Source organism: Vollenhovia emeryi, unplaced genomic scaffold, assembly GCF_000949405.1.
Source record: "Vollenhovia emeryi isolate VEMERY1.0 unplaced genomic scaffold, V.emery_V1.0 DF939125.1, whole genome shotgun sequence".
NCBI classification, from domain to species: Eukaryota; Metazoa; Arthropoda; class Insecta; order Hymenoptera; family Formicidae; genus Vollenhovia; species Vollenhovia emeryi.
The window spans coordinates 1,322,054-1,331,625 of record NW_011967241.1 but is presented as its reverse complement, the minus strand read 5'-3'; the positions used below and the strand labels follow the sequence as shown (position 1 = coordinate 1,331,625).

At 30.8% G+C, this 9,572-nt stretch overlaps 2 protein-coding genes across 4 annotated transcripts in view; one reads left to right on the top strand and one right to left on the bottom strand.

Annotated features, from left to right (window-relative positions):
- LOC105569216 overlaps positions 1 to 2,918 on the bottom strand; it is a 5,650-nt gene extending 2,732 nt beyond the window's left edge. Inside the window, exons 1-3 of the mRNA XM_012025479.1 lie at positions 2,791 to 2,918; positions 866 to 950; positions 444 to 490 (exon numbers count right to left, since the gene is read on the bottom strand). Coding sequence (XP_011880869.1) covers positions 444 to 490; positions 866 to 950; positions 2,791 to 2,823 — 165 coding nt within the window. The 5' untranslated portion in view covers positions 2,824 to 2,918. The remainder of the gene's footprint in view (positions 1 to 443; positions 491 to 865; positions 951 to 2,790) is intronic.
- Positions 2,919 to 6,688: 3,770 nt separating this feature from the next.
- On the top strand, positions 6,689 to 8,551 carry LOC105569215. Of its 3 annotated transcripts, none has more exons than XM_012025477.1 (2): positions 6,689 to 6,785; positions 7,037 to 8,551. In XM_012025477.1, exon 2 carries the CDS (start codon positions 7,106 to 7,108, stop codon positions 8,111 to 8,113), a length of 1,008 nt encoding a protein of 335 aa, XP_011880867.1. In that variant the 5' UTR covers positions 6,689 to 6,785; positions 7,037 to 7,105; the 3' UTR covers positions 8,114 to 8,551. The 3 variants fall into 3 exon arrangements, with proteins under 3 accessions (XP_011880867.1, XP_011880868.1, XP_011880866.1); XM_012025478.1 differs by lacking the exon at positions 6,689 to 6,785 and adding an exon at positions 6,795 to 6,922; XM_012025476.1 differs by lacking the exon at positions 6,689 to 6,785 and adding an exon at positions 6,795 to 6,958.
- Positions 8,552 to 9,572: the final 1,021 nt, after the last annotated feature.

Sequence of the window (9,572 nt, the reverse complement as noted above, 5' to 3'; positions counted from 1 at the left end):
ATATTAATACAATCTAGCAATTAAGTTGTCTAATCACTACAGATACAATTTTTTTTATATTACGTCACTTGTAATCTGCAATTATAATACTTGTATATATGAAATAGATTTGTTGCAATAATTCAAATTAAATTGCAATTATGCATATGAGAATAATGTATCAATATATGTAACAATATATGCATCAGCGCAGAGAAAATTAACTAGTCTTTTGACTATTTCAATAATATAATTATATAAGCAGTTTTTATGAGTCACACATTTGTAGTTTCCCGCAAGTATAAGAATTGCAATGTGTTTAACTATTAAATCATTATATTTAAGTTTTGTGACAAAGTTAAGATTTTTTATTTAAGATATAAAGAACAGCGACATGTATATGCAATAGCATTCTGCATATAAATTTATGTATTTATGTACTATCTATAAATATAGAGACATACCACGCCATCCTTTTGAAGAACGCAATAGATTACATCCTCTGAAGTCGCTGAAAAAAAATTATGGATTTGACATACTTCTGATCTGAGACAAAATTTTATTTAAAATGCTTAATGATCTAATAATTATAGATTCTTCAATATATGATCATCACAAATGCTATGCCGATCAACTTAAATTTCTTCATTTTAATACTTAAGTACATATGCTTAATCTCAATTCTCTCAATTCTATGTTTCTAATTTTCCCTACTTTTTATTTCATGGTGTTGGAATATGGTTTCTAGAAATGTCCATCTACATGTGTCTCTTGAATGTTTCATAATTTTAAAAGTAAATATTTTTATTATTAAAAACTTGATAACTTTTCGTAAAAAGGAACTAGTATTGGATACTAGTATTTAATTATAATATACAATATTTACGTGGTTTGTTTAATTCCTGGGCACATTGTACAGCGTTTTCAGCACGTCGTTTTAATACTGCTGGGTTGGCAGCGTAGGCCACTACCTAAAATTCAAAAGGCTTATTTAGGGCCGGTTTTTCAAACTCGTAAGCTAAATAGTTCAATTATATGTCTATCTTCGTCTGAGTTAAAGGAAAAGCAAAGACATATATATATATATAATTTAACTATTAGTGAACTTATCAAGAGGTTGAAACAACCCTGCCCTTAGTCTTATATATTTAGTATCGTCTTTCTAATACTTTTCCTATGAATTTTCTTATAACTTATGTTTATAACATTACTTAAATTATGTTAAAATTATTTAAACTTTAAACATGTTTTTTATGTATTCTGAATATAGATTTAAGCAAACTGTTGTGAGAATAAAACAGTTTAATATTAGCACAATCCTGCAACGAGATGACAAGAGAGGTGAAATAGTATATAGTTTGGTAGTTTCATGTATTTAAATAAATGCCTGTGTATCACAGGTGCAATAGCTTCTTGTACAATTATTTCAGTGTATAATATTCTTGTAAACATATATCTTATACATTATTTTGTATTAAATGCTAACAATCCCTGATGGAAAAATTTTGCTGAAAACTAGAGACCCTCTAATAAGAGTCTGGCCATAACAGCGATTGTGGCAAAATCCTACGAGAGAGAAAGATATATATTTGCTATCTTCGAGATAGCAAATATATATCTTTCTCTCTCGTAGGATTTTGCCACAATCGCTGTTATGGCCAGACTCTTATTAGAGGGTCTCTACTGAAAACGTAATAAAATTTGCTGAAATTTGGTTGAAAATCTCTTGCAATTGACCCAATTTCATTATCATTTCAGCAATTTCTCATTAAAAAATTTATTTTCAGTGAAATTCTGCAAATTTCATAATATACAACATTTCTAAAATTTTTCACTAATTTTTAGTAATATTAATTAATTTTCATCTAATTTCACAGTATTTTATTGAATTTCATAACGAAACTTATGATTTATTTTGAAATGGTTTCAACAAGTTTCCAATAACTTTCATTTCACTTTTTATCAATTTCATTACATTTTCAGTAAAATTTTTCCATCAGGGATGGCATTCGGGAGCAGGGATAAGATTAAATATCTCATAAATAGGTTTGCATCTATACGTGTGGATATTTTAAAATCTCTGTGATTATTTTGAAAAACGAAACTTTTCAAGATTTCAAATAGATTTGAATGAAATAGTTTTACAACCTCTATGATTGCTTTGATGTATGTGTAAAAACTTGTACTTCCGAACAGAATCAAATTGTAGTCAAAGTACATTTAAATCTCTTTTACGTGCACTTTACACTTATAAACATTTTTGATTGTAAAATTAGTTGTTTTGATTTTACAATTGAAATATTACTTATTAAATATTCTATGTTTCTTGCAATATCGTATTTTCAGGTTTCAAAGTTTGAATTTTACTCTTAAAATCTAAGAATAATTTGCTTAGAACACAATTACAAGGACAATGATAGGAAACGTTAATTCTTATGCAAAATTATTTGAAGTTATTAAACAAAATTTGAATAATGGATTTTATTCGGATTTGTTTCACAAAGCAAAGTATATACAATGTATTTTGAATTAGTTATCGTAGTGATATCCGAATAGTTCTTACATGTACGCAATTAAATCTGAGATATTTAAATATCGCTCAGGTAATATAACAATTTGACAATAAAAGTATATAAGTGCAATTTTTGTCGCGAACTTAGTAACAGTGAATATGAGTATAAAAAATTAAAAGTATAGGAGCTTAAATGTTTTAATCAATTTTTTATCATATTTAATGGAGTAAAAAAAACAAATATTAAAAGGACTTTTTTATTGTACATTGTTTTATTTAAATCATATTGTTCGACTTACCAGCAGACATGCGATGAGCACCAGAGTCTTCATTCTGTTGTTCTTCGAGAGCACTTCGTAATTCGCTGATTCTGCTAAACGTTTTTCCTCAAACTGTAACGCATCAATATATTAACCGCGTATTTATACTTGGAAGCAGTTGATGATATAACCATTTATTGCATAAATGTTATATATATGTGAAAACAGATATTATGATTTAACTGATTTACATTACATCTAAGATACTATTTTAATATGCTTAATCTTTTCAATCTCAAAGTTCATTATGATGATAATTGAGATGTAAACAAGAAGACCGTGAGAAAAATCGCGCTTGAAAAACATTGTGATTAATCACTTACAAAGTTGTAGAAGAACATGACTAAGTCTATTTTTTATGAGTTGTACGTATTAAGTATTTTGTACATATATTACACATAATTTTGTATAGATATAAAATATGTTTTGTTGATAAATATTGTTACCCAATAATAAATTGCTACAGTTAAATAATATACATATATAAAAAGATAAATAATATACAAATAAAAGGAAATGAAGAATAAATAGTGATCAGTATAATACACAAAAGATAAAGAATAAAAAGTAAAATGTGTGTGTATGAAAAGAAAGATGTTAAAGTTAAAGTATAAACAATAAATTACATAAATTAAGGAACTGTTACTACAGTCCGAGAGATCACAGTCTATTTCATGTTTGAAGATAATTTTCAGAATAAACTTGGATCCTGAGGTATTAATAGATCACACGTAGAAACGTAACTTTTCTTGTCTCTTGTTAGACATTACATTGACGCATATTATGGTTGGCCTTATACGTGTATTATTCTTAGATTAATTATATAATGACCGCCTAGATCATTAAATCGATTAGATTGTTATATCATTCAATGTTACGTTATCGTTTCATAGGAATATGCGAGCAATTTTTTATACGATGGTTATTAAGAATTAGTATCGTCCTACTTGACGCGGAAAAATGGTTACGGTTCGTTGCGTTTACGACAAAAACAATTTTGTATTTAGTTATTTTATCCTATAAAGCAAACTTACATTGGTATTGTATTTTATCATTAAGGAGTGCATTTTATAGGAACATGTTCGTTCTATAAGCTCTGTAGCACAGAGCAAAAGAAATCTCAACGTATGTTAGTAACAATGATGTAAATATATCATTGTAATATCGATGTAATAAAAAAAGATACCACTGATTATACCAATCACTTTTAATTTTAATTGTTTACTAATATCCGGAAAAACTGTGAAATCGGTACACCCTTTTGTAGAATTTTCAATTCTTGCTTCTGTCACGATTTGACAAGAGCATTTGTTGCGTTCGTTTTTCGACACATTGAAGAGCTTTACCGAGAATCGGACTCCTCGACAGTGACCAGAGAAGGATAGGATCACAAGGAGGAGTTGTATTAATATGTGGAAGATTTCTTACAGTGGTTTACCTCTTATTTGTATCTTCAAGGTTTACAAGATGGTCAATTTCTAAGTCCAGACAGAACGAGAATTTTGGAAGTGTGGGAAGTCTGGTGTCGGGGCTCAAAACCTTCTAAGGGTTTAACCCGAAAACACTGACGCCTGAAGAGTTGAATATTAACTGAGTGTCGAATCAAAAGTAATAAAACTGAGTGTCGGATACCAAATATTAATTACTTGTGGAATATACTCTCTTTCTGGTCCTACGGCGTTTAGCGCTCGTATTTATACCCCGAAATGACGAGAACCTTCTCTGCGGGAGTCTCTCACCATTTGGGACTTATCTTAGTCTTAAAAGTTTATGATATCTGGGCCCGGAGCGATATGTCTCTTGGTTAAGTTACTCCTTTGAAATTTTATCTGTAGTTAAACAGAACATTCTATGTGAGCATACGACCCAGTGAGAAATGTAAAGTCGAAAAAACGTTATTTTGACGTCGAAATGTCGAAATGTTGACGTCAAAATGACATCGAAAAGCTTGGTCGAAATTACGTAAATTTGGTCACAAGAAACACCTCTTTTCGACGTCGAAATAAGATCCAAGGTGACGTTAAACCCAGTGAGAAATGATTCGTCGATCAACGTCGAAACGACGTCGAATCGACGAGTCATTTCTCACTGGAAATATTGTCTCTGGCAATATGCTTTAGAGTTTTAAATCAGGTCATCAATTTACGTTGATTTTAGATATGGAGACAATTTGCATGCGTACGTTTATATTATCTACATATAGAATGGATTAGCGTGGTAATAGAAGGAGTTGCACGCGTATAAACCAACAGATATATAAAGACATGTCCAGAAAGAGACAAATACATACATATGTCTCTCTTCTTAAATTACTATAATATTTGTTATAATTACATGTATCCTCATAATTTTCAAACCGCTGGTTATTTTATTTTGTAACTTTCTGAAATTCTAGTGTATTTAATAAGCTTTGATGACAAAATGTTTTGATCAATTAAAATCTATCCATATTCGAAGAAAAAAAAAGAATCTGAAAGTATGCGTTTTGGCCATATTAAACGTGGGGTGGATAATATGGCCAACTATAAAAAAAGTGTACAAAACAGTAATATTTTGCAAAAGTGAAGTATTTACTTTAATCGTAAAGTATTACTTTAATCGTACAGAATATAAACTTGCATAAAGTTTTTAGGGTCTAAACTTTTTTTATTAGCGGTTGCGTCAGTATGAGTGATAGCCCGTCTTTTCAGTTCGTTAAGTCTAGTGTTTAAATCATCCGCTACGCATTATAGTGTCCGTTCTGGGAAGCCCCTTTTATAATATAGCCAGATATCTGTACGACATTCTACACCTATCTGTTCAAAAAGCACGGTCACATATCAAAGACAGCTGGTCTCTAGTGACTGCAATCAGAGATATCTGCGTGTATCACTGGACGTCACTTCACTCTTCACTAATATCCCGAAAGAACTTATGATTTCCGGAAGGAACGCAGATATCTCTGATTACAGTCACTAGAGACCAGCTGTCTTTGATATGTGCCCGTGGTTTCTGGACAGATAGGCGTAGAATATCGTACAGATATCTGCACTGAAAAAAGTCTGATAGATTCAACCAGTCGTCTGTTAGAAACTGGACGAATCAGAATTCCCTTTAGGATTTACCAGATTTGTAGTAAAGTCTATAGATTATAGATAGGGATCAATTAAAAATTCGTTAGGCTTGGTCTATAATGCATTTGATAGACAATTTTCAAATTTAAAGAAATGTATGTACAAGTAATGATATAAATACTTAATATTATTCTTGCTCGGCTGATTTTATGAGTATCTTAATTGTCACATATGTTTATTACATTATTATTTTCAGACTTTTCATGTATATTCACTAGCGAGAAAATTAATTTGTCGATTTTAAAAATAACGACGTGTAATTAAGGCCAAGTTCAACAAGCTCTCACTTTCACACAACAAGCATCACAGACTCTTTATTAAAATAATTGTAAATTGTTGAACTTGGCCTTAATTACACGTCGTTAATTTTAATAGAGCACAAGCGATACTTCATTATTTGTCGATTTTATATATTTACCATTCTCATATTTTTTGTACAACATGATAATTCTCTTTGTTTACTCTTTCATTATTTTAATTATTTTGTTTCATTGTATTTTTTACACATACAAATATATGTAATGAATGTACATAAATATATAAATTATTACTGCCTACATGATTTTAACAAATATGGTAACGGCCAAAATGATGGCGAAATATAACAAACACGATTCCTTTCACGCGCGAATAGCGATGTTTTACGAAGCAAAGAGAACGCTTCTAACCAACCAATCTACTATTTCGCTGTAAATAATACTAGAAGATCATTGGCTAATTCGCCTGTTTCCTGTAGGCTATACGTATGTTTGGCAGACTACAAGCGCGGCATCTGGCTGCTCCCTGTACGATCAGCTGATTAACCTAGCCGCAACCGATACGTTTCCCTCCCATTTGTGTGGCGTTGGCGATCACGGCAAGGTTAGCGGTACCGTTTACTATACTTAATTCCGGTTCTAGTTGACTGAGCTGCTATTGTGCGTCGCGAATTTATAAATATTTCTTTACCTGTAACGCATTTGTAACATTAATAATGTATTGGCACGTTTTATCGTAATGTAATTACAATAGCAATGCAAGCAAAACTATCGTTGGTGTGTTAAACTGTGCAACGAGATTAATTAAGATGCAAAAACAAATGTTAATGTTTTGTATCCTTTTTCTTCTTACAGTTGCTGTAACGTGTCTGCTGTAGACATCAAGTTGGATATTTACGTTACGTCTACATACGGATATTAAAAATGAATGATTCCTTCTTGGAAGAGCTAGAGTTAATACCAAAGGAATCAAAGAAGACGTCTCAGCAATTAGATCGCCATGTAACTACCAGGCATGCTACTTCTTCTCCGCTGGTTCATTTCTCGAAACAAGATGAGAAAGATAACGTTATGCAACAGAAGGATTTTATGGCAACAGTTCCAAGTGCGTCTGACATTAAGATTGTAGTTAGTAAAGAGTCCTCTTCGAAAAGTTCCAAGAGATACTCTGATCCGAATGTGAAAAAACATTTTGTGAGCTTGAAGCCGTCAGAGAAAACTGAGAAGAACGCGGACAGTAAAGGAAAGCCTGTAGATATGAAAATAAAAGTGAGCAACAATCAGCAGAGCGCTAGCGGAGAAAACAAGATAAAACTTCATGAGATAAAGTATCCTAAGGCGCATGAGAATAAAGATTATAAGCGACGTTCGGCATCCCTTAAAGAGACCACTCATTCGACGAATATTTCCTCTAAGGAGTACAGACGTTCTCTTGATTCTTCTAATAACAATTCCTCAGATGCTTCCAGTAAGGAAAATAGCCGTCCGTCGGATTCTTCTAAAGAGGCTGGTTCTCAAAATCTGACGAAAGAGAAGGAAAAATTTACGGAGAGATCAAGAAGATCAGGCTTCAAACTACAAGATCAGGATCCAGTTGTTTTACTCACTGCTATTAAAGAACTGATAAGCACGTATACCAAGCAAGAGAGCACGAAGATTCTGCGCGCTATGCAGGAGCTACATATAAACTCTCAAGCTACCTTGATTAAAAATCTCTTGAATCAAACTGATGACCTGGTTAAAGAAATGCATCCCAGCAAAGATTCTGCTAGAGTGAAAGCACTGATTGAGGAGAATGAACAATTGCATCAGGAGTTGATGGCTATGCGAATGCGAAACGAGAATCTGCAGACTAAATTAGAGGAGCTTGAATTTTTGAGACAAGAAAACATGACATTGAAATTAAAATGTACCGAGCTGTCTCAGATATAATATCAGACGATTGTATGAAATGTTGGACCATAAAATGTTTAACAATTTATTTTGCACAAAGTGCTAATTAGGACGTTTACGATTTTAATTTCTTGACACTGAAAAAAACGCGTTACATATTGCAAGATTGAAAGAAGTATTCCTTGCTAATACTACCAAAAGAGATCACACTTACTAAACTATTAATATTCGCATTTATTTTTAACTAATGCCATAATATAATAGTGCTATGAAGATTACTTAACTATTAATCCATATAGTAAAGTAAGTGCCTTGATGTATTAAAATGTAATATCGATGACATTACATCGTTAAAATAATTTATTTTTTTTAAAAAACGTTACTAGATGCTAGTTCTTAGATATATGTGCGTTAAGAGTTTATCCTATAATAAAATTTTTGTAATATTTAATAAACAAATATATTTACTTACATAAATTTACTTTTTATGATGTCTCCAATTTCCTCGTATATCGAAGTTGAATACAGTTTTATTCTCACTGTTGTAATATTTAACATGATCAATTCTAACGATTTATCAAAAGAAACTAATATCTGGTGTATTGAATACTGATGAAGTTCCCAGGATTTTAAAAAGATATTTTTGGAAAATGTGTAAGTATATACATATATTCGGAGAAATACTCGATACGCTGCTATATTTTCACATACACATATTTATATACAATATAAACATTCTCTTCTTGCGATACATTTCTCATTAAATTAGGTGTGGATATCTTTGGCAAATTAGCCAAGTTGCAAGATTGCACACATTCGTAACTAATAGTACGTATAAAAATGATTGAGAAATCATCATGTCGATTATTTCATGATCAATGTCTTAAGAATAAATTCATTTTAATTAAATGCACAATCTAGAAACACATACACATATTTTACTAAGCACACAAACTTTGACAATAAAAGCATTTTCAAATAATTGCACTGTTCATTAATAGGTAAATTCATTTTTAAACATTTGCGATGTCCGTATTGATGTTTTGCAAATACTTTTCACAAAAATTTTAATACGCAATTGTAGCGTAATGGTACAAAATTTGTTCAAATCAATTAATAAATCAGTTAATAAATGCAAATAACAAATGCAAATTGTAAAGTATACATTTGTTTGATTGCTTGCAGGAATCAACCAAAATCTGCCACTTAAAAGACATATTACATTAATAATTATACAAATATATAATTATATCTAATACATTGTAGTAGACGTGTAATTGCATTTTATAATGAATAGTCTCATGTAAAGTTCAGAATTCTCTGCAACATAAAAATTTATATTAATTAAATTAAGAAATGTATGCATGATATTAGTATTTGCTAACTTTCTTCACATCAATCTCACCATCGAGATAAATTATATTACAACGATAAATATTTTGCTATATGTTTAAGATGTTTTTTCATAATATTTTGGTAAAAAATCTCATTGCGAAAC